Source organism: Geospiza fortis, unplaced genomic scaffold (assembly GCF_000277835.1).
Source record: "Geospiza fortis unplaced genomic scaffold, GeoFor_1.0 scaffold130, whole genome shotgun sequence".
Lineage (NCBI taxonomy): Eukaryota > Metazoa > Chordata > Aves > Passeriformes > Thraupidae > Geospiza > Geospiza fortis.
In genome coordinates this window covers 13,432,870-13,457,716 of record NW_005054300.1, presented here as the reverse complement: position 1 = coordinate 13,457,716, position 24,847 = coordinate 13,432,870, and the positions used below count along the sequence as shown (strand labels likewise).

Below are 24,847 nucleotides of genomic sequence, written 5' to 3'. Positions count from 1 at the left end.
ACGCGGCGGAAGGACGGGACCCCTGCCAGGAGGGGCTTCGAGCTGTGCCCGAGGCTTGAAATTGGCGTATCGGCAAATATTCCCATCCTTAGTTCAAAGCATACACCAGGACAGAATAACAGAGGAAACTTACAGGACCCTCGTGCTGTCAGGCCTCATAGCAGGCAGTCATTACAAAACATTTCAGCTGCACCATTGTTCTTTACTGGTGTCTCTGTAAAAAGAATAGAACTGGCTGTCAGCACTTGGCCGACAGCGCTCAGTCATTTATGCGCTGGGATCCAAAGCGCAGATGTGAACAGCACACATGACTTAGGAAAGGTTCAGCAAGGCACCGTAACTTCGGGAGCTCCATAGCCTACAAACAGCACAGGTGGAAGGGGTAGAAGGAGACAGACAAACTAGAAGCAAATTGCTCCAGAAAGAAATTTATTTTGGATACCAGCTGTCTGGGGTACAGCTCTTTGCAACTGTTAGAGCAACAGTCAGAATTTGTTTTGTTGATGATGTAATTACTATGAGGTCCAAAACAATCTTAAGTTGTAGCTTCAGTTGAAATAACCAGGAGGTGCCAGTGTTTCCATGAAGTTAACGACACTGCCTTTTTGCCTTTTCAGAGAAAGTAGCCTTGAGATCCTTGTTCTAAAAAAAAGAAAAAAATGTATTGCAAAGTTTATATGCTGCTAATAGTGAAACAAGAAAATTTGCATTTCAAAATTCTTCAAAGCTAAGTTGTCGAGTCATCAAGCAATCCTATGCAAATATGCACTCTTGTGCTATCTCAGTTGTAATGGACTGTCTATCTACCAGATATTCAGAAGAGAAACTGTGAAGAACATCTCAGAAGGCGTGAGAACATCTGCTCCTTTCCACAAGCCTTGATACTGGTTCAAAGATGCTTATCTCTATGCAGTCTGTTCTGTCCCGCTTTTGTTTTTCACACTAAATGATCTGTAGTTTCCCAAAATGAGTTGCTGAAGTTGGAGGGTGTGTTCCTCCGTTTTTGCCAGTTTAGCAGCATCTGCAAACAATGTAGGAATCAAGTGTCATTTCAGTCCTCACAATGTTTTCCTTCTTTGCCGTTAAAACACTAGATGAAAAACTGGCAAATCCGAATTAATCAGTGACAAACACATACATGTAGATCTGAAAAAAAATCAAATGGACCTATAATGGATCAGTTAATAAAGCTGGTTGAAAATTGAAGTAATTTTGCTTACTCCGGGTCCACATACTTATATTCAAAAACCCCTAGCATTTTTCTGACAAGGAAAACAAAATTACAGGAGAGCAAGGCAAGTAAGTTAAACGAGATTTTGTGCTTCTCTATTTATGTACATTCTCTACTGGTTTTGACATGAATTCTTCTCCATTAACTGCCAGTCAATCACAACTTTTTGCATACTTCCAAGTGCTAAGTTGGTACAATGTACAATACATGGCTGCATTGCTTCTATCTGAACAACCGGTTTAAACCAAAAATGTAAAAATAAGCACAAATTAAAATTAAAAATTGCTGCAAAAACAACCATAGCAGGCCACAGAGCTATCTTATTATGGAATAGGTCACTGTGACAGCCTTAAGCACGTGCCCTGAAGCTAGCTCACCATTTGGGATCTCATTCTTTTCATGAGAGGTACCAGGAAACTGCTGCTTTGTTCACAGTGCTATGGCTTTGTTGTTTTATTTTACATATAAACATGCACTAAGGTCTACCAGCTCACCAGATTCCAGGAAGGAAACAAAAACAGAAGCAGAAGTTTTCTAACCCTGTTTCCCTACGCTGTAGCAAAACCAGCAATCCACCTAAATATTACATTCCAAATTCAGCCTCCAGACTTTAGAAGTCTGGGGTGGAAAATGAGTTGTATTTAGGCATGCATGCTAATCCAGGACTATCTGAAGTTTACAGGTCCTAAAGTATGTTATTCCAGCAACAGATTTCCATGCAGGGACCTCCTGGCCAAGAATTGCATCCAGAGCAAAAGTGAAGACAGACAGACACATATACAGTGGAGAGCAGCCTGGGCCTGGCTGTGGAGGCTGCTGGGCTGGTTTGTAGGAGTGATTTGCCCACTGACAGGATGAGGAGTAATGGCCACAAGCAAAGACACAAGAAGTTCCACCTCAATGTGAGGAAGAATTTCTTTATGTGGAGGCTGGGAGAGCACTGGAACAGGCTGCCCAGGGAGAGCGTGGAGTCTCCTCTGGACACATTCCCAACTCACCTGAATGGTTCCAGTGTCACCTGCTCTAGGTGACCTTGCCTTGGCAGGGAGGTTGGACTAGATGATCTCCAGGGACCCCTTCCAACTCTAATTAATCTCTGATTCTGTGAACCTCAGCACTGGAAAAAGGCTTGATGGTCAGTTTCTGTCTCAAGTTATCACTGCTAATGGCATTTTTCTGCTCTAATTTCATCATCTAGCAAATATTTTGAAAATTATAAGCTTGCACAGAAAAGTAATATACCATAATTTAAAACTTGTAACACTTAGATATGTAATAGCTGCTTAGTTGTTGCACTTCAAAACTGAAAACTACTTCTCCTTGCTAACATTTGATGCTCTTTAAAAGGGTGAATTATCTAAATAGTCGGTGCTTTATTTAACAGAAATTTCCAATAAACCTCATTCTGTCACTTTGACTTATGCCACTTCATGCCATGTGACATGAAGGCATTGATGTAAGTTTGACAGGCAGTGCCAGTGCTGACAAGTCAGTTTGAGAATTTATGACAAATTATATGCTACAGACATTTTAAAAACAACTGTGGATTGCCAAGGAAAAAAAGTATTTAAAATGTGTGATAAAACTTGTGTATCTTTAGATTGAAAACAATTTATTCAATTCAAATAGTTATATTGATTTAATGTTCAGGCTGACACTTAATGCAATAAAAGGAAGGAAATTTATATTGAAAATTCCCAGCTAGCTCAAGTTACAATATATTATAGAGCAAAGGAAAATTTGATGTGCTAACGTAATGGGCTTTTTTTCTTTTTTAAAACGTTGTCATTAAGTAATACTGTTAGCATTTAATAATTTGAAATAATCTATCTCAAATGTTAAGGAGCTACACAGGAAAAAAAGGGCATCAGCTGAACAGAGAATTAATTGCTTATGAAAATTCTTATTCAGCAAAGAATATGACATGGCAAGGGGGAGTATCTTTCACTAGAAGTGCTAGTTGATTTAAATAATGTTTTTTCCTTTTTCTGGGTTTGGGGTGGGGTTTTTGGTAATCTCATTTTTCTACAGATCAAGTCCTGCCTTATAATTTCTTCACAATCTCCGTACTTCAGTTGAAGCATACTTAGGTCAGTCATGTGTGAACTTTCCCACATCTATTTTATCTTCAAATGTCTTAATTCTGTAATGGAAGAATAAGAGATTGAATGCCTAAGGACTAATCAAATTAGTGAACCATAATCATTTTTCTAAGACAGAAAACAAGCTTATTAGAAGAGAATAATAAAGGAAAAAATAAAAAGAATAAACTCCATATCCTCAGCAGACAAAATTGTTCCATGTGTTAAAAGTACTTTGTTGTGGCTCACCAGAAAACGTTGTCTCACTCAGTGTTGCTCAAAATGTACCAGAGTTCAAATACTTCTATTCTTCTTCAGTAGTTAACCATCCCAAAATCAAATCCTGAAAACAGGCTAATGAGTGAAATGAGAAGAACCCTTCTGCAGCTGGAGATACTGAATCTGTAAAATCCTATCTAACTGAACTGTTATGCTGTAACATTTTCACTGTAAAAGCTGCCTTCTTTCAGGGTATGTGAAAGGAATCTGATTTTGCCTCTTTTTTTTCAGTAGAGAGATGGCATGCCTTCAGTTAGAACTGATATGAGTATTTCCAAGGGAAGAAATAGAAGAGCCACCATGAATTTCCTGTTTTCACCTGCTGCACATTTTCCTGGCAATGCCATGCCATGTGCTACTAGAGGACCCCATGGCAATTTACACTGCTGCCACCTAATACATTATTAGCCAGGGACTGTTTGATTTAGATTATTGCACCAAGTGCTACCTTCTAAGCAATCACAAAGGCACAGTCTGGTAAGAATGATGTCTGTTGCATGTTCCAAGATTAGGCATGCAGTAATTTCAGCTGAAACAGCAGCTGTTTAATGTTCATATATAATTGCATACAAATGTTTGGTTTAGAGTTGCCCAGCATTCAAACAGCCAGGAGAACCTCCAAATGATTGAAATCTCAAAAAGTGTTTTCTGCACAGTGCTAAACTTGCCTCCATTCAGTGTGACCATATATTAGTCTGTTGCTTTCTACATCCTTTCTTAGCAGTTAAAGGGCCAGAAATGAAGCACAGCTGTAGAGAGGCAAATCCATCTGAAAGCCAGATCTCTGCCTCCTGTCTGTTTCAAAGACAACCCCTGGCTAAAAAAGGTCAGTGGCTTTACCAAAGCCACATTTGCAGACTGTTAAATGTTTAGAAGATGTTAGGTATAGAATGGCAGAGTTTTGAAATAGATGGATGTTATGCATGCAAATGTTTGAGGCACAGAGGACTTGGGGATCACTTTTCTGGAGTTTGTGTTTTTCTGTTTGTCACTTTTCATACCACAGATGAACTTTGAGTTCTTAGTCATTGCAACTGGTGAATTCTTAGTCATTGCCATTGGTGGAGAGGCCAGTAAAAGTTTTACAGCTGAAAAGAACTAGACTTAACCATGAGTTTCATCTTTTTCACATAACTTGATTAGCAACAAATGGGCTGGAGTTACATTTATAAAAAACTGATAGTAAAGCCTCACCTTGAGTCTCCACCCAGAAACCTGAGAAAAGTAAACTAAATTGAACAGCTTAACCTGCTCAGTCAATTTTCCTGATTCATGGGCACTCATCAATCAGCTTAAAGCACACTACACCGAAACAACAACAACAAACCCAAGAACAAAACAGAAAAACAAGGTAATGTATTAAGGGCATATACGTAGTGCTTGAAATATAACTTTAGCCATTTTTCCAGTCCTCTCCTCTGCTGGGTCTGGCCAGCTGGTTGCCTCACCCACAGCAGAGCCTGGCTGCCTGTCCCACTATGCTCTCTAAATAAGCACTGCAGCACTGTTACTTGTAGTTTCCCTCATTCATTATTTTAGGTCAGAACAGTGGGGAGTAACAAGTCTCTCTGTATACCAGAAGCTTTTAAACAGTTTCTTCCCTAAATACCACAGAATATGAGTAATTTCTGCTTCATGAACTATTTTATACAAAGTCTCTTTTCCCTTGATTTTGTCCTCTGATGCTGGAAACTATTGCATTGTATTATGATGATCTCTCATTGAGAACTCCTAAACCCAGTTAATTAGTGCAGATTTTGATACCTAGCTTGGAATGTCCATGATATGTCTCTTGATAAAATAAAGCAAATCCATCATAGTATCTCAATGCATATGGAATGAAGGTGGCTCAGACTGACCAAGAATTCCTTCTATTCATGACCATTTTTTTCTACAGGGGAAACTCTTAGCAACTCAAGCTTCTCGTCTTGGGTCACCTTCTCTCCTGGATTGCCAAGCTTACAGAGGAAAAGCGTCACCATTTCTTTTGTTCTACCTTGTAGCTCCACTGACAATTGCAGTCCCTGCTAGAGTCATACTGCAGAAAGAAGCACAGGCACTGCTGTTATTGAAAAGACCCACTAATACTACAATTTGATATTGTGGATCTCCAATTTATGGCTCTCCAGACGTTCCTATACAAACTAACTCAGTGACTTACAAGTTTCACCTGACAACTATTACACTCCTAGCTTCTGTTCTCTTTTCAACAGAGGGGGTTATCATGCAATGTGTGGCAGGTGTACTGTATTAACCCAGTGAAGGACTGCAATAGAAAATATTAAAAATATAAAGTACAGTTATGTCAGATAATTTCACTTTGTGAAAAAACAGTAGCTTCAAGAAATAAATTTCCCTAGATTATCAGTGACGGGCAAGGCATCATCATCATCCACTTGGTATTTAACCTGCTGGTGAAATACCCTGTGGTGTATTTCTGACCCTTTAACCTCAGACTAAATGACAGACAATTGTCAGTGGGACCGGTTGTTATTTTTCCTGTATCAGGTTTTGATTGCTAGTGGTGAATGCCCAGATCTCGCTGACTGCCACGGCTGTGTGGAGACGCGGCTGGGGACAGTCACACAGTGTTAGTGCGTGTCCTGCGGGCAGGGGCTGTGCCACACGTGGCTGACGTCCCCGGCTGCTGTGTGGCAGAACAGTGCGGCTCTGGAGACGAGCCCAGAGAGGCAGACTGGACCCAGCACAGCCCCCCCCGGCACCGAGCGGGGCTGGCAGTGCCCTGCGCCCGCCCTGTTCCTCCGGCCGGCGGGAGCGAGCGGCGCCTCGCCCTGGATCTCAGCATGGCTGGGGCAGGGGCGCCGGACACCCAGGACCCTGAAGGCGCTGGGACATGCCCGGAGGATGTCCCCTCCCTCAAGGAAATCGAGCTGGTCCTGAACACTGGGCGGCCCTCTTGCAATCACGTTGATGAAGTATGGCCTAATCTCTTCCTAGGGGACCTGTAAGTACAGCTTTATGGACACACCTCTGCCATACCTTCTGTTAGCGTGCCTCATGGGCGCGGCTTTAGACAGCTCATAGTTTTGTTAATTGCTGTCGTTTACGCTGCAGACAGCACGATTTCCGAGATAAAATTATGACTAAGATGGTATTCCCTTCTCCATTAGCCCTTAGAATCGATGCATGGGCTGATGCTCCAGCAGTGGTTTGGGAGATGCAATCTCAGTGCTTCTGCTCTGTGAATATCACTGCACCCATCTTGATTTGTCTTTGTCTTTTCCTTAGGGTAACAGCAAACAATAGATTTGTTTTGTGGAAGATGGGTGTGACCCATGTTTTAAATGCTGCCCATGGCACATCATACAGCCACGGAGGCCAGGACTTTTATGGAGCAACCATTGATTATTATGGTGTACCAGCCCATGACCTGCCAAGCTTTGATATCAGCCAGTTCTTTTTCTCTGCTGCACAATTTATCCACAATGCCTTGAATACGCCAGGAGGTATGAAATTATTGTTGGTCGCATTTTGATGCGAGTCAGCAGCCTCATGTAACAGGTCAGCTCCACAAAGCTCAGTGGTGGACAAGTCACTACATGGTGTCCTGCCAGGTGCTGGTCACCTGCATGGTGGGTGGCAGGAGAAGGGAGTGCTGTGTATGTGGGTATAGCTCTGACTAGGTCCCAAAGAGCTGATGTGACAAAACAGATGAACTGTGCAGGAGAGAGCCTGGGGACGAGGGAGAAAATTATTTGGAAGGTAAAGCTCATTCAAAAGGGGAGAAGCAAAAACATGCATTGGAAATGGACACCCTCTTTTGAGACCATCTTATTGGAAGAAAAAATTAATAAAAATACTAATGTCCTGATTTCTGCAATCAGCAGCTGTATAAAGAGGTTCGTAGGTTACAGATGAGTTTCTTGTGTGAACAGAGCCTGCAAGGCTGGGCCTCCAAGAAGCAGATTTTAGCATTCTTCCTTGCATAAGCCAGCCTGCTGAAACTAATGGGTCTTCTTTTCCTCATGGGCAAAACAGAACAGCTTCATTACTTTGAGAGGGTTTTCTTTGATTTACCAGTGTTTCTGAGATCAGTTTGGGGTCTCATGGCATTTCTCATAAAAGTGACTGTAACAATGGCAAACTAGACTTAACTAATTAGCAGTTCACGTGATTTATCAGAAGAGAAAAACATGTAAATTAAACTTCATCCTCTGTACTGCTTCTCTTGATGGTTGTATTTTTTTTTTTTTTACTAGCCAAAATACTGGTACATTGTGCAGTTGGAGTAAGCAGATCAGCTTCTCTAGTCCTAGCATATCTCATGATAAATCACCACCTCCCACTAGTTGAAGCCATCAAGACAGTGAAGGAGCATCGATGGATTTCACCCAACCGTGGTTTTCTGAAGCACCTGCGAAACCTGGATGTTCAGCTACGGCAAAGGAAGGACTGGAACAAAGGAAGGACTACTGAACAGGCAACCCCATCTACATTCACTTGACTGAGTCTCACCCTTCAGAGCAGCTATGCACATACAACTTCCCATGATCAGTGCACATTACAAAAATGAAGACAATTATACATAGACATAAAAGGCCAAGAGAATGGTAAATGGATTAATTCTGATAGCTCAGTTCCTCCAAAACCAACACAGCCAACAGCAGCACCATAACCATTGCACAGGGTGGAACTGCTGTGCCTTGAGTGGTGCTACTGGATGAATCCACTGAAGTAGTTAAGACAGACCAAGTTTGTCCCTGGTTTCTGCTCATGCCAGAGGCAAGTTCAATATTTGTATCTAGCTGTAAAGGATGTTTGAGTCCCCTTTACTTGGGAGTGTAACATAATAATCTTTCTCAGTTTGGTTACAGTTCTCACATGCATGTTCTAAGAAAAATTTAGTGTTTCAGTTTCAGGCCTGATGATGTGACAAGGCCAGTTTATTAAGAGCCCAGGCACTCCTACAGAAAGTTCCTCTATTTCTGGTCTGCTAAATATTATGGTGTGTCAGCCACAAGACCCACACCATCAGAATAAATGTTTGTGATACTCCTGCAGCTTGGGTCAGCAAACCACATGAGTCTTTTCTTGTTAAATATGTTTCCAAAAAGATAATGTATATCATGTAGTATATTGAGGATGTTAAAAAGACTATGTCATGTCTTCAAAGCATTTTGTAAGTTGGACTCCTCAGTTCTCTTGCACTCCAAATTATCCCAAATCAGTTCTGTGTCAGTGACTTTGGATCACCCGTGGTTTAATATCAGGTAGACATTTAGCTTACATCAGTGGCTTGGCCTAAGTGATACAAATTAGTTTTAAGATGTTTTGAGGATGTCAGTTTTCCTGTCACCAGTTAATCAGTACTTAAACCAATGTGATTTTTAATACAGCAACAGCATTTGAAATTCATGCTACCACTCTGCCTGAAAATTAGCTTGTTACCTTGTGGTGAACCATGAAGTGATAATCAAATTTGGTTTTTCCCTTTGCTGCTCGTTGGATTTATTGATTAGTTGACCTTAAAAGATTCCCTGACAGATTAAGTTAATACATTTCTGCTTGCTTGTTTGCATTTGAAGCATCAGTTCTGATCATTTTATTCTCTGCTGTAAGAGACTTGCAAGGTCATTAGAAGACTAATATAATGGTGACTTGGGAGCTGAACCTCTTCCTTTCCAGACCACATTTCCTTATTCATTCTTTCAGAGGTTTTGACATGGATGCTGATTCTGCCTAGCATTTAGGGGAATGTAGAAATCTCTCCCTATTTCACTGTACACAAGTGCTTTGCAAAATAAGCACATTTAAGATCCTTTCAGACATCAGTTTGACTGTTGAGATTTTCTTAAATGTTGCAAAAGAGCTCCACTGATCAGAGAAAGATCAAATAGGAAATCACATTTAAATCTCAACAGTGCTAGGACAGTCTTTATACCTCACAAAGCAGCTGAGCAGTGGAGGAGGAGCTTTGTTTGCTTTGAAGTTCTCCATAAAAATTAATAGGTATTTATATGAGTTAATATTTCATTATAATTTATACTTCATTCACATTACAGTAGGTTTTAGTATGGAAACCTTTTGAAGACACAGCATTGAAAATCTGAAATTCATGTGGGTGAAATAATGCATCTTAATGGCTTTAGGCTGGGCAAAATTAGACACATGTGAGCAAGATTAATGGAATCCTCCCATCAGGATAATGTTTTGCATGCCTCTGAGCATCTGTCCTACAAAGCCACAGCTGTGAAAGCTGCTCCTGTTGTAAATTAGTACCTGCTCTTGAAGATACTGCTCATCCTGGGAGAGTATTGTTTCACCAGGGGCAGGGAAGGGAAGAGCACAGAGTGAAGCTGAGTCAGTTGGGCATCCATGCCACCAATGGTGTGGTAGTGGTCTTGTAAGCATGACTTACTTACCTCAGTGGAAGGAATTAATTAGGTAGAAACTTTTTTCAAGGGCATTGTCAAATCACAGAAGTGCTTTTAATCTGTGGAGTCAGTGTTGCTTATATTTCCTGCCTGCCTGTATTGCTTCTTTATATACAGATTTACTTTGAGTGCATATTTGTGCAGGGGAAAAGCTTCCAGTCAACATAGGCAAAAGCAGAAGAATAGCCCTGTAATTCTTAAAACAGAAAGCATTGTCTGCTGCAATGTGCTAAGAGGAAAAGGGACCTCCTCACCTGTCAATTACACTATCCATAACTCATATCATGATGTGACATGACATTATTACTTCACTGCTTTCCACTATCAGCATAAAAACTTGTATTTTGAATGTTAGTTTGGCAAGTTATAGTAAGGAACCAAAACGAAGGAAAAACACTGCCTTCCCAGTGGCACTTCATTCAGAAAATACACATTTGTCAAGAGGGTCTACACGACCTGGGAGAAGGTGCAAGTGAAAGGAACTGTCCCCACTACAGCTCTGGCAGACTTAAATCTACTTACAGCAATCACAAAACCAGTGTCACCTGAAGGGACCCATGTAGAGTTCCAGTGAAAACGTCTCTTCATTTTATTTTCTAGTACAAGAACCAAGGGCATCAAATGAAGTCAGTAGAAATCAGGTCTGAAAGAAAGGGAGGGGTTTACATGAGCTGTGTAACACTTGCCACAGGATGCTGCAGAGAGTAAAAGCCTATAGACATTCAAATGGAAATGTTTGAGGGACAGAAATCCATTCAGGGTTACCAAATACTTAGAAACTCCATCCAGATCAGCAAGCTCATAAACTGCAGCTGGAAGCTGGGAGAGTGTTATTATTATTATATACACAAATATAATTCATGCTTGTGTGTTCTTACGTTCTGTAGGCATTCACTTTCAGCCACAGTCAAGCACAAGACAGTGGGCTTAGTGAACCTTGGGTAAAGCCCAGGACCAGTGTTCTCATGGTGTTTATTTTGAACTGGCCCTCAAGCTGCACTGTCCCCTCTTTCCTGGTAGCTTATTATTAGAACTGGGTCACATGAGGCACTTGGGACTGCGTCTCGGTTGCACTGACATTTCTTTCACAGGGAAAGCTCTGTGCTGGCAGGAACAGCACCGTAGCTTATGTGAGGACGGGAGTAGCATTTTTTTGCATAAGATTCACTTAAAGCAGAAGGTTCATTTTTCTGGCTGTTCCCCATTGCATCAGGGACGTAGTGCTGAGCTAATCCAGGGAGGCGTCAAGGCGCGAGCTGTATTTAGAGTCAGCCACCTGCTTGGGAACATCAAGCTGCAGAAAGAGCCTGCTTCAGCAAAACCCTCCCTGTGCATTCCACAGCAGCGGCTGCCAGCAGGCCCTCCCTCCTCTGCCTGACTCTGCATGAGGCCTCCAAAGGGGTCAGCACCTGAAGACAGATCCTGTCAGCCCAGGAGTGCTCTGAGCCTGGCACTCCCTCTGCCCAGGAACTGCCTGATATTTTGGACAGCTGCGAGGTGGAATTAAATCACGTGGGTGAAGAGTGGCCTAATCTCTACATAGGCAATATGTAAGTGTTATTTGAGGCTGAGCTGTTCTGAAGGGCTGGGAAATACAGTGCTCATTAACATATGCTGTCCAACTACTTATAATTAGCATTGGTAAACTTCATGCCTTAAAATAGATAAGATTAGCACAGAAGAAAGCAAAAGGACTATCCATTAAAGAAAGAACCTACTGCACAGAAAAACAATTAAAAAGAGAATTTGACTCTCTTTATTGCTTTGTATTAATTTATAATTGTGCAACATACGGATTTTATAAATGCTACAGCATTTACCATACAAAGCACAAGACAGGCTCATGATCCTAAGCAGCCTTAAAATTGAACAATTGTTTTTTACCTTTTTTGGTGTAATTTTAACTAGAATGGAAATTTTCACATTAAAAAGTATTCTGATTTTGGCTGTTTATATGACAATTTGATTTGCAGTTGAAATTTTGACAAATCTATGGATATTCTGAATGACAGCAGACTTCACTATTTCTGAAAACTGTGCAGATGGGTGTTTCACTCTGAAGACAGAGAAAGCATGCAGTCATCTGCACTCAACAGGCCTAGTGCCCAGTGTTATGCCAAAACAAGGGGTTTTTCACCATCATCAGGTTGCAAACTTGTTGAAATACCTAGAAATTACAATAATTCCTACAGGAGAGAAACAGGGGATACTAAAAACCCTGCCGATTGCCCACTGATTACAGCTAAAGTGGCCATTCTTTTAGCTATGAAACAGCGAAGCCAAAAAATGAGCTAGGTGACACTGGGGGAATAATCTGCATTTACAAAACTTGGTTTTACAGATGGCTGCCTGCTTCCCGATGTGCCTGGCTGGAGCGTGGCAGCCGCCAGGTGGCTCTGTGCCCCGCGGCTGGGGACAGCCAGCAGCGCGGGGCCCTGGCCGGAGCCTGGCTGTGCTCAGGCAGAAGCCACAACCATGTGCAGCGCTTCGCTGAACTCCTGCCTTGGCCAGGAGAGTGCGAAACCGACCCTTGCCTTTCCGGTTAAACCTTGTAACTACACTTGGAAATTAACTCTTTTACTTATTAGAACTATGTGCAGAAACAGGGATTTGTAGAATTGAGCCTGACAGGTAGTACAGGCAAAGATTTAAGACAAACATCCCTGAAATGGTGTTCTCTTAACAGCAACATTTGATTTTAGACAGCCTTTTATGTGCAGTCTCAAGGCCTCCTTTTAATGCCTGTGAATATACATGTTCCAAACTACGCTCGACTGTTTCTTTCAATCACGTTCTGTCTTGTAGGGGGAAAGAATTGGTAGAGAATATAATGAAAAAAAATGTGTATAACAACAGTGCGTATGTGTAGTAAGGAAAAGATGAATTTTGAGAACATTCAGCTAACAGAAATAAAAATGTAAACAGGTTTCTTTGTTAATGGAACAGCTGATCACTAATATCAGCTTAAATACAGGTTACAGAGTCCAAACAGTGAAACTGGAAGTTGATCAAGTACTACAGATGGAATTTTCTTGATTGTGCCAACATCAATAAAACAAATAGGAACAACACCTGAGAATGAGGTTTCATGGGTTCTTCATGAGATAGGAATGGAGAGAGTATGTGCATTTAGGGCCCAACCCAGTACTCAGTGAAGTTAGTAAACAATGGATGTTTCTGTTACTGAGCAAACCCATGCCAGCATCAGGACTTGTGCCAGAGGTAAAATAACCCAGAGCAGTACCATATACTGTCACTTCTTGTTTCTGTGGAACCATTTATGTGCAGTTTCTGAGCAGCTACTTGGAAATCAAAGATCAATCTAGAATTAATGCTGTATTTTATAAGAAATATTTCTCCATATGCCTTTATCAGAAATCTGATGTTCAGCATCTTTAAATAAGTTAAATATATAATAAAATAAAGTAAGGATGGCTGACTTAACATGATGACTTTCATCCTGGAGGACTTTGAAGTTGTCAACAAACTGATTATTAAATATTTGTCTGGATGTCAGCCATTGCTGATATACAAGGCCAAGGCCAAGACCCTTTGGGTTTAAAGGTACAATGTTTTCTGAAGTGCTATATAAGCTGCTGAGGGCACAATATGTAAAATATCCTGCAGAAGTCAAACTTTATGCTGATCTTAAGCAGGTAGGTTTATTAACTGGAGTTTAACTGGATCAGCAAAGCTAATATCACTTCAGCAAAGAAACAGTACAGTTACAAGCTATGCTAAAACCTCAGTGTGTTCAACATACATATTTCAAATCCAGTTATAGAGCTGCCTCCTGAGGTGAATTTTTGTATGGTGTTTGGGCTAGCAGACCTCAATGTGATTGTGGCCAACTGAAGTCAGTAAAACTTGTTAAACTTATTTCTTTTCAGAAGTGAAATAACTTGGAATTCTGCATTTCCAGATATGAGTATATGTAGAAATTGCAACCTTGTATAGTTCTTCTACTACTTAACTTTTTCTTACACTTCTCAAAGGGGAAAAAATGTCTCAGAGTGTGGTGGACACTGGGCTCTACAGACAGGAATACATTACAAGGCAACAAAATAACTTGAGCTGCTTGTAATCATGAGCCTTCATAGTGGATACAATCGACTTTGACTTTGTTGCACATTTCTGTACATTCTGTGTGCATTAACAAGGGCAAATGGCGAATCTCTATCCCAAAGGTAAACTGCTGCTCTTACACAGCACTCACATTAAGCAATCACAAATTACTTTAGCAGCATTAACTAAATGTCACTCAACCACTCAGGTAAGCCTAATTATCCACTTACAGACATTGTCTTCATTGGCACGTGGGAAAACAGCAGGATCCTGAGAGATTAGGAGTGACCAACAAAACCATATTCACATCAGTGGCAAGGATCACACATGGTGTACTAGTAATCATCAGAATGTATCCTCTGTCACAGGAGAGAAAAAAGAAAAGCAATTATAAAAGGGAAGACAGTTTTGAGCTCTCAGTCAGAAATCAAAAATTGTTTTTCAGTTTTTCTGTATTGATTTGTCAGAATGCACAACAAAAATAACTAAAAATAGTTACTTTCTCATTTGAGAAATAGCCAAAAGCTGCAAAGAGCTATTGCAGAGACATGCCAGTTGGCCATTTACAAAGCCTCATGCCATGTGTTTTCCTCTGTTTCTGGACTCAGATCTCTAGTAACAAAAGGCAGTTCTTGATTTATGAAAGGGCAGTATGTAATACCCTGGAGGCTCCTTTATCTCAGCTGCTGTAAATTGGATCTCTCAGAGATGAGATGAGATGTGAGTGAGGCAAAAGTACAAACTTATGCAATCTGTGACCATAGCACTATTCTCTGAAGCCTGCAACAGCACTATGTGTATTCCTTTCTGTTCTGAAAGGAGAAGTTTTTATTTGCTGTATTCTTAGAAAAAGCAGATCTGCTTCCTTTATGCTGGCTTACTTTATGCTATTCTACCACTTTCCTCTAGGCAGTGCTATCCAAAGAGTTACCCAGTTGTGAGCAATTCCATCAAGCTGCAGGATTTATGCACTGAACTCAGATACAGTATACACCTATGTAAACTCTAAACTCATGAAATTAAAAGAACACAAAGCAATAAAGAGAAATGTGAGACAAACAATCTGAATATGAGATAAAGATGAAAGGAACATGACCTAAAGCTTTAACATCAAATCTATTTTTCCTCTCTGTTTAGGGTATAGAATGTTTCTGAATTTTGCATGCTCATTTTATTCCTCAATCTGTTTGTTAAATGAAGGCAGCAAATATGCTAGGTATTCCTCTGGGATACTTTCCTTATTTGCTGTCCATTCTGCTCATTAAAACTCTCAAAACTCAACTCCAAGAGAAAATAGGCCTCTGTTTAAAATTAAAGCTCTTAAGTATGTCCCTGGACACAAAAAGATGCTAACCTGTTTTGCTGATTTGGATCAGCAAATGAAAAGGGGAAAATATTGCCCAACCTGTACAAGTCACCCAAATGGGAGACAGTTTTCTACACTGGTGACAATAGATGCTCAATGGCTGAGGACTTTCCAGAGGTAACTTCTTCCTGCCATGCCCTCTGCCCAGCTCTGTCCCAGCTTTATGGACCTGAGAATTATTGCAAATACAATAAATTTTCAGCCATAAATTAGACATTTCTCTCATGCTCAAAATTTCCTGTTCCCACCAAAATTCTTGTTACTTCAACATTGCTGTGCCTCTAGCACTAGTGTACATGGGAAGAGACAAGTTATTTAATTTTAATGGAATATTTCATAAATGTACTGCTCTTTAAAGCCTATTCTGCTGGCTCAGAAGGCAGATTTCTCCCAGTACCCTGTCTTATGTCAATGTCTTGCCAAGGAGAGGGGACTGTAAAGAAAAAATTGAAACTTTTTTTGAACCGTTGAAATGACTACCCAAATTGGCACGCTAAGATAGACCACCCCAGGGCAGTTCTCATCTTAGAGCATTTGTTTGGAAAATAAATTGTAGTTTTAGACTGAAGTCCTAAACAATCAGAGGTAAAATAGCTGGGGAAAGTTGCTGGTGGCAATTCAGCATCTCAGCAGAATTCCATAGCATTTTCCCAGAGTTCTCTTGCCACATGCATGCATTTCTGGAGAAGGTAATGCAGTGCTGCATCAGAACACCAAAGTTGGGGCCACACCAGCCCTTGTGGACACTCCCACCCGAAACCAGCAGTGTAACCCAGGGGTGAGTTTGCCCTCCTGTTTCCAAAAGGAGACGTGTGCCAAGGACAGTATGGCCTAAGAGGCACGCATTGCTGGCAGGCTCTCAAGTGTCAAAATAGAGCCAGCGCTGCCAGCCGCACGGATCCTGCACTACGCAGGCAGCACACAGACAAGGAGAACAATCCAGTTGTTGGGTGGAAAAAGAGGCTTCCCAGGATTGCTCTGACCATGGTGTGATTGTGATCGATCCACATTGGCAAGTATCACCTTTCCACGTGTGTTTCGCCTCCCGCAGGCTGCCTGCGGAGAGCAGCCCAGGCAGGCTGATGCATGCTTGTTATTGCCGGCGTAAATATCTCTGCCTTGTGCTATTGTGGCACAAAGCAGCTGGACCATTTGAAAATCATTTAAAAAGCACTATAAAATTAGGGCTCCAGTGCTCTTATTTTATGGCTTTCACGAGCAGCCATTGCCTAGAGAGAAATTATCCTCTTTATTTTCAAGGCTAAAGGTTCTTTTAACATTCATCAAAATCAAAGTGCACCCTTGGTAACACATAGAGCTGTTACTTATTTAGTACAGACTCTACTTTCTGCATAATATCACATTTGAGATCTCAGTTCTTCATATACAACTCATTTCATTGTGTCTGCTGTTGTTTTCACCAAGTGAATTTGCACAGTTTCAAGAGAGGCTGGATGATGCCCTGAAACATATTCTTTCCATAATTTTTTTTTTAATGTTTAGAACAACAGCCTGGAGTGTTTTTGTTTCTGATCTTTCTATAAAAATGTCCAATTACCTTTAAGCAATGGATTTGCATAGACCAATTAAGCACTGTAAGTGAATGATTTTCAAGGGCAGAAATAATACTTAGGTGCATAACCTGATAGACTCACTGTAAAACATCTCTTCTCTGTGTATATTAAAAATCTGTCTTTAATAATTTTATTTTTTTTCCATTCTTGTTTTCACAGACAGTTTCTTTACCAAACTGAAGAAAAGGGTGAGTGAACCAAAGCAGCATGAAAAAATGCAAACAGTACAAAAAGAAAGCCATTTTTTTTAGAAAAAAACCCCACAGCTGTATCAACCATACTTACAGCTCATCTCTGAAGGGCTTAGGAAGAAACACAGCATGAAAGCATCCATTGGCCACAAAGGTGGCAAGTGGGAATGGCAAGGCCCTGCACATGCTCTGTGCTGCAGCTCAAGAGAACCACTGTGTGCCCTCTGTTGTTTAACCTGCCTTACATTTCTGTAAGAGACCGGGTCACCTTATTATCCAGACATCAAATACAGACTGAAGATAAACATTTACAAAGTCATAACCTTAGCTCTGTTCTCATGGTTCCCTCTTTGGCCAGGATTTTGTCTTTATGTTCTCTAGGGACAGCAGGCTCATTCCTGTGAAAAAGGCACTACTCTTTCAGATCCCTGCAAGGGGCATGGTTGGTGCCGATAGATCCTGCTGTGAAAGCATGTGTAGCCACCCAGAGCAGCTGTAAAGTCAAGATGCACCATCCTGCCTGGAGGAGATGTAACCAGACAGAAGGCAAGGCTGCCTGTGTGCAAGGGGAGCTCCATCACCATACCAGCACCTCTGAGAGCAGAGGGAGTTTGAGTTTTTAATGACAGAGATTTTGCCTGTCATCACCCAGTCTGTGATCCATCAAGGGAATGGTTAATCTAATAGAGAGATGGGATGAAGTTACTTGGTAATCAGTATTGTTTATGACCCTAGAAAGGCAGAAAATGGGACAGGCATGACAGACATCTTTATGGAAGAAGGAGGTGGGATAGACATTAAGTAAGTCAGGATAAGAAAAGCACCTCAGCTCTGTGACACATTTTTCTGTTCCAACAGTCAGCAGCCACCTTCCTGTGCCTGACAGTCTCAGAAATAGAGAGAAGGGCCCAATTAAGCACACATAGCTATGAGCCCCTGCATTTCAGATCAGATTAGATCTTTTGGGTTAAGACTGACCCATCCAATCTCAGCCCTTACTTGTGGCAATAGTGAAAAGTTGCAGGAGAAGAGCAGAGGTCAGTATAGCCTCTCAAGACCTGATCCAGCATCATGAGTGAGATGATGCCGCCTGTGCAGGGGGTTCCTCCCTTTGGAGCTGACATGTACATGTGTTTGTTTCCTCTCAGGCATATACACCTTGCTCAACAGAACAAAAATGAAAAACTCAGACAGAGTTTTTACCTGGTAGAATAGAATTGAAAATCCCTTAACCCCATTAGAATAGAAATAGAAAATCCCTTCTACCCAGTGATTTCAAATTCCTGGACAGCCCTTGCTTTGTGGATAAACTACCTGTGGTGAATGGTTTCTCAGTATTGTTTTCTCTATAAAAGATAGCAAATTGACACTTGCAGTCAATGCTTTAGTGCTGAAAGGGGAGAATTTTCCTTTCAAGCACTGAAGGGGAGCAGGTGTCTAGAGAGTGTTGTTTTCTCCACACACACATATCTACTAACACCCCCATCTGTAAAGTCTTGCTCACCTCCCATCCAGAGCAGGATTAAGCATACCCTGCAGCTGTTTTGACCTAGATGATCAGTTGCTGAAAGCCTGGCAAAAGGACCCAGGTTGTAGGATGTCCTGCATGAGATAAATTCAAAATAATTTTGTGCTCAGTTTAAACTATTAATTTCAAGGAAGGCTTAATTTACCTTTAAATAGCAGGTGGGATCCCATAACTCAGAGGTGGACAGCCAAAGGGCAAAAGAAGGCTCCTGGATGCTGGCAGTGTTCTTGTGGTGTTGCCAGCAGCTGCAGACCTTCCATCATTTGTTTTCCTCATAAAATGAAGCTGCTAACCACAGAACCAAGCTGGGACCAAAGTAATTTTACGAAAAGAAGCAATACAAGAAAGAATATCTTAAAAATCCAAGTAGGATCAGAATCTGGAAAGGTGTGAAGGCATTAGGATCTGTTTTAGCATCATGTCATGGGACAAGGATGTTCCTGCCCAGGTGATGGGCACCTGTATTATCAGTTCTTTTTCCATCATCATCTCAACAGTTGAAAGCTGCTGTAAGCATTTTGCTTTTGCTTCTTCACTCTTGCTGCCTTGTCATCCTCCTCCATGTTGTCACTGTGAAATGAACCTTGGTTCATAATGACAAATGTATTGCCGGCCTGGGAGGCAGATTTTGGATGTTTGGTGCCCATGTTATAGAATTCAGTATTTAGTAATGAGTAGTGTGGACACAGCATTCATAAGACAGGTGGGAAAAGAGCTAATGCAGGTTGGACCTGAAGGGCTGCCTAGTTATTCATTCTCCATCAGGCCAGAGCAGAGTCTAGAGAAAGCCAGCATAAGAAACAGGACAGCTGTGTATCCTCCAGCTTTTGGCTTTCAACAGATTGGCTACTTCTTAAACCTCTTGATACTTTTAATTACTACAGACTGAATAGAAGAACTGGTCCTAGCACTAAAGTCCCCAATTGCCCTCACGCCCCCAACAAGCCCCTTGCCTCCATCAGTTCCAAGGAGGGGTGAAGGCTGTGGGGGAAAAAAGAAAAGGAGGAATGAAGGCTGGGTGAGGAAAAAAAGGTGAATGGATAGCTGAGGAGGAGGCTGGGTGGTGAGGAGGAAGGCTGGATGGATGAGGAGAAGGGTGGGTGGGTGAGGGGAAGGCTGGGTGGGGGAGGAGCAGGCTGGTGCTGGAGGAGCCTCTGGGGAGGCCGCTGCCATGGGGCAGCACAGATGCCATGACCATGAATTTTGTCCCCTCCCCAGACAAACTGCAAAGGCACTGATGAATCTCCTCCATGTCTCGGTGAGGGAAGGCCAGGCCGGGTCGAGCCAGGCCAGGCCAGGCCAGGCCATGTGGGGAGCAGTGGCGTGGCAGGGCCAGGACCAGGGCCGGGGCCCACCGGGCCTACACAGTGCTGCCATGCACAATTAACTTCTACCAGTTCATGAGCTCCTGCTGCACAATAATCTTTGTGAGTTTTCCACAGCTTTCTTTTATCTGTCAGAAGAATGGAGGGGAACCACCACACTGGCTGCTGAGGAGGAATGCCTCTGGATAACGCCAAACCCCCAGCCTGTCTGGTTGTACTTTTCAAACCAATTTCTGTTCTTGTAGAGGGTTTATTTCCTTTAAGAAAAGTATTTGAAGTGAAAGCAGCTGGGGAGAGAGCATGAACAGCACAGACCCCTCCCTTCCAGCCCTCTTCCAAAGCCCCAGCAGCTCCTGTGACACCCATACAGACATTAAGTAAGTCAGGATAAGAAAAGCACCTCAGCCATTGCATTGAAGGGCCAGTTTTCCCAGGAGAACAGGCAGGAGGGACATTTGACCCCAGTGCCCAGCCCAGCAACCCAGTGCCACAGCCTGTTAGCACCCAGGCATGCCCTCCTGCCCAGCTGCTGTCCCTCAGTTCCCAAAAGCCAGAGCAATGTCCTCTAGCTGGGCTCTTTTTCTACTATGGCTGGAGGAACGGGAAATGGGAAGAGAACCGTATTTGGAAGAAGACAGTATAAAAGACTAAAATAATCACCCTGCTTTTTACTTTAGGTGAGTGCATTATGTCTTGGACAGGTTTATACAACAGATTTTGCCAGCAGAACAAAACCAGGCCAAACTGCATAGTGTACAGGAAAAAATGAGCACTGTCACAGGCTTTTCTTATACACAAAACCTGCATAGGAAAGGGTACGGTGTAGATCTTTTGATGTATACACCAATGTCAATACCAAACTAATTAATTCCGTACATTTCACATTTTTCTTCCACCCAACGTGCAGTTTCTTGCAAGTTCTCTCTTTAAATGCCAGTCAGGAGTGTATTCCGTTCTGCGAGGCCCATCTCTGTGTATTTTTAAATCCCCCAACATTGTTTTTTCCTGCCATCTTGTGGCAGCAGGAAAAATCACAGCGTTTCACTAGCCGCAGCGCTGCCCACTGGCCTAAGACAAGGGTTGTCAGTAGAACAGTCTAATCTAGAATTAGATTAGTTGGCATCACTGCAAAAAATACAGCCCCTCTTGCATATTTAAATGCTTGACTAATTTTTCCAGCTCCACTAGTTGATCTTGCAGCAGGTTTTCTTTGGTTATCCCTGAGCAAAGTGTCTGTTTTGTAGACCTTTGTGTTTTCTGCTGTCTATAAAGAGCAAAGGAGAGTTGCATAACAGGTGAGACTTAATCATGTTATGACAAGACTTCATCAAGTGAACCCTAAATATTTTGAAAAGGCTCCTTTTGCCAGTGTTGCTCTCAGGTCTTCATAGCTCCTTAACAAAGCCGTCTTTGTTTCCTATCAAACAGTAGGAAGATCTTGTCTGATTGGCATGTAAAGCTTTTCCTTTTACTGCAACCAGTATTGCTGTCTGGTCTCTCAATGTAAACACCACAAAACCTGCTCAAACATCCTGCATTATTTGCTTAATTCTAAACCAAAACACTTTCATTATTTTGTTAAAAATGCATGTAAGAGTTACATAAGACTGAATCTAGGTTCCTGGGTTTTTCCCTCTTTTCCTGCAATTGCACAGAGGATTTTTGAAAATGAATGCTTGTGATCCCAACTGTCCTGCCACAATAGCTCTTCCCAGACAGATGAGGCAAAAATATGAAAATTATATTGGATATCTTTTTTTAATTCAAAAAGAAAAAAAAGCCAGAATTTTCCCTTAAAATAAATGCAAAATTCAGAGTCAATAAGAAAAACTAGTCACTACTTACTAAGAAAATTTCCAGTCTGCAAAGAGAGTGTAAATAAAAGCTCTTCAAAGCTTTGTTCATTTTCACTAGCACCCGCAAAAATGACTGCTTGGATTGCAGGCTCAGGAGAGAAAGGATGTCAGTGCTATTTATAGCTCACAGGTGACTCCCATTGCCATTGTACCCGAGAACGTCGCAGTCCTTAGTATTCCTGCTCCCAGCAGCTTTCTCAGGCAAGGGACAGCCTTCCCAAGGCTGTGCTGGAGGCACAGAGGTTTGCTTTGGGAAAATGGACTGTTCTGTTTGTTGTGTGTTCCCAAAGTGTCTGCTGTAAACCACCGGCAGCAGGCACAACCTCCTGCAAGGACAAGCTCCTTCCTTCTAGCTCTGCTCAGCTCTCCCTCTTGGGAGCCCTGAGGCTGCTGCTTTGCTGGAGGCTCTTCTCCCCTCCATCCCCCTACCTGCCAGCCTTGCCACCCACCTACAGTCCACACCTAGGGCATGAAACAGAATCAAAAAAACAACAGCATAAAACCTGGCTAGATATAGTGAAATCTGGCAATGAAGTGAAAACACTCTCCAAAAACTTGCTGGGCCTAAACAAGCCTTGCTTCTGCCCTGCCTGACCAACTGCAGGGCTTGCATAGCCTCAGTCTCAGGAGTGGGGCAGCACCGTGCTGCCTGTTTCTCACAGAGGTATTGCAGTAGGGCCAGGCAGGGAAACTCCTTCCTAGTGACCCTGGGACTGGGAGCTCCAGGGAGCAGCAGCATGTCCCCACTGCCCTTGGCCCTCATCCCTCACAGCCTGGAGAGGCAGCTGCACACCCTGCTTTGCCCACAGCCCCTGTGAGGCAGTTCCTACTTCACTCTGATTTACCTGGCACCCTGGTACCAGGGAGGTGCAACAGAAAAACCACTCACTTGTATTTCTTCAAATTTAAGATAAGAAATGAGGAGCAAATACTCATTAGGCACATAATCAAAAGCTGCAAGAGACAGGAAATCCCAGTTCTCTGTCTTAATATCTCCTTTTAGTTATTTTCATGTGCTCATCAGTGGTCAATTCCTTTGTGACATACAATCAGTCTTCTTAAAAGATGACTTAATGAAAATCAAATAATGATTTTAAAGTCAGCAGTTGAAAAAAAAATCAAAAGAAAAAACATTCCCCTCTGCCCCAACAGAGCTGAGAATGTCGCTGGAAAGCTCTATGATATGCCTGAAAAACTCAAGTGCCAAAATAGATCTACTGCAGAGTTTTGAAGTTTGCTCTTGATTCCATAGCAAAGAATTTGTACAGCTTTGTCAGCCTTAGAAAAAGGTGCCTTTTTTGTATGTACCCTTTCAAGAAAGGCAAAGCAAGGAGAGCACTTCTCTACTTATGTTAAAAGTGCAGGGAGAGACAGCTCAAAGCTACCCTGCCAAACGACTGAGGAATATCAAAACCCTTTTCTCATGCCTTCAAATATCCTGAAATCTTGCAAACCTGACAGCGTTGTCAATTTTGTATTGATAACAGCAGTCAGATAAAAATCATTTGAGGAGTAAATCAAGGAGAAGAAAAAAACCCCTTTAATCCACAGTCACACAAATCCATACTGCCTGCAGAAGTCAAAGTGCTTTGGAGGCCCTTTTAATAGCAATATATTAACATCCTTGTTTGTCTTTCCTGAAGCTTGCAAGACATTATTTCCCCACATCCTTCTCTCAGTCTAGCCTCTTTGACACCATTTTTATCAGAACTGACCATAACTTACACCTATCAACAGCCTGTGACGCCAGTGAAGTCTTGGCACAGCACTGGCTGTGACAGCACTCACTGAACTGTTATCAATATCAAGGTCATTTTGTTTTTCTTGCTCTCACTGCAGCTGCACCTTCTGTGCCCTCAGGGCATGAGCTGCCCAAGAAAGCTTTCTAAGCTCCTCAGAAGTCACAGCCTCTCTGCTCCATTACTGGTGTTATGTAAGATCAGAGTGAAGTTTCTACTATTAGAAGCAGTTAGCTGCATGGTGATTGTGTGCTCCCCTGACTACAGCATCCAGCACAGTTATGGCTGCTGGCAGCAGGACTTAAGACTAGACAATTTTAATTCAGGGAGAAGCATTAGCACAGTTGAGATGCATAAAAAAAAATCAGTAGTTTTGGAGGGGCTTGAATTCCCAGCTGTACCCTGGACAGAAATGCCCCAGAGAAGAAATAAGGGGAATGCATCACCCTAGGCTTGAAGATATCCACAGACAGTCAGAAATTGTGCTATGAGCCTGTGGAGGGCAGCGCTGTCTTGCTGGGGATGGTTCATTTCATAGCTTAGAGATGCCACCTGCTAAGGTAATTCTTCCTTTTTTATCTCTTTTGAATGTGAAAGCTGCAGATGTAAAAGCTGGCATCATGCCACAGCCATGACCTGTCACTGCCAGCAGGACTCCCCATTTTTCCAACCAGTGCCTTCATTTTGAAGCCATCCTTTCCTGCAGCCTTAGCTACATCCGTGGGCAAGTGCTCCTTCCTAGGCTGTGTGACTCAGATAGGAGGGTTGGGGGAGATGGGAGGGGGCAACACAAAGGTTCTCCCCCCTGGAATGACAATTTTGGGAAAATATGCGCAGGTCTATTATACTGCAAAGAAGAGGAAATATTCTCCAGGAGTGCTTCTGTAAGGTAGCACCCTCTTCCCAAAAACTAGCAAGGTGCAGGTGAAGCTCTCCCCACTGAGCTCAGCAAGCTCTGCCCTTCCCAGGGGCTTGCCTTGTCCAAGGACAACAGTGGCAGTGTGACCTGGGGTGGGGCTGCTGGGAGGCCTCACTGGGGCACCCCGCCTCACTCAGGGGCCCCTCTGAGCTGGGAGACTTGGGCTCCACCTCCACCTGCATGCCTGTGTCTAGCCATGCACCCCCTTGTCTTCCCACTTCACCTGGGACCTGCTTCACCACCAGGAGCTCTTCTGGCTATCCAAACCCTGTCTGAGGCTGATTCCTAGCACCTGCCC

At 42.4% G+C, this 24,847-nt stretch overlaps 2 protein-coding genes across 4 annotated transcripts in view; both read left to right on the top strand.

Annotated features, from left to right (window-relative positions):
- Nucleotides 1–6,386: 6,386 nt before the first annotated feature.
- LOC102038441 (dual specificity protein phosphatase 13-like) lies at nt 6,387–8,540 on the top strand. The gene is made up of 3 exons (XM_005417244.1): nt 6,387–6,556; nt 6,841–7,058; nt 7,812–8,540. Exons 1-3 carry the CDS (start codon nt 6,396–6,398, stop codon nt 8,054–8,056), a joined length of 624 nt encoding a protein of 207 aa, XP_005417301.1. The 5' UTR covers nt 6,387–6,395; the 3' UTR covers nt 8,057–8,540.
- Nucleotides 8,541–11,084: 2,544 nt separating this feature from the next.
- Nucleotides 11,085–24,847, top strand: part of LOC102038036 (dual specificity protein phosphatase 13-like) — a 23,227-nt gene continuing 9,464 nt past the window's right edge. For 2 of the 3 annotated variants that reach the window (XM_005417241.1, XM_005417242.1), the window contains exons 1-2: nt 11,085–11,536; nt 17,151–17,352. In XM_005417241.1, coding sequence (XP_005417298.1) covers nt 17,350–17,352 — 3 coding nt within the window. In that variant the 5' untranslated portion in view covers nt 11,085–11,536; nt 17,151–17,349. The remainder of the gene's footprint in view (nt 11,537–17,150; nt 17,353–24,847) is intronic. The other variant, XM_005417243.1, reaches the window with a different exon arrangement.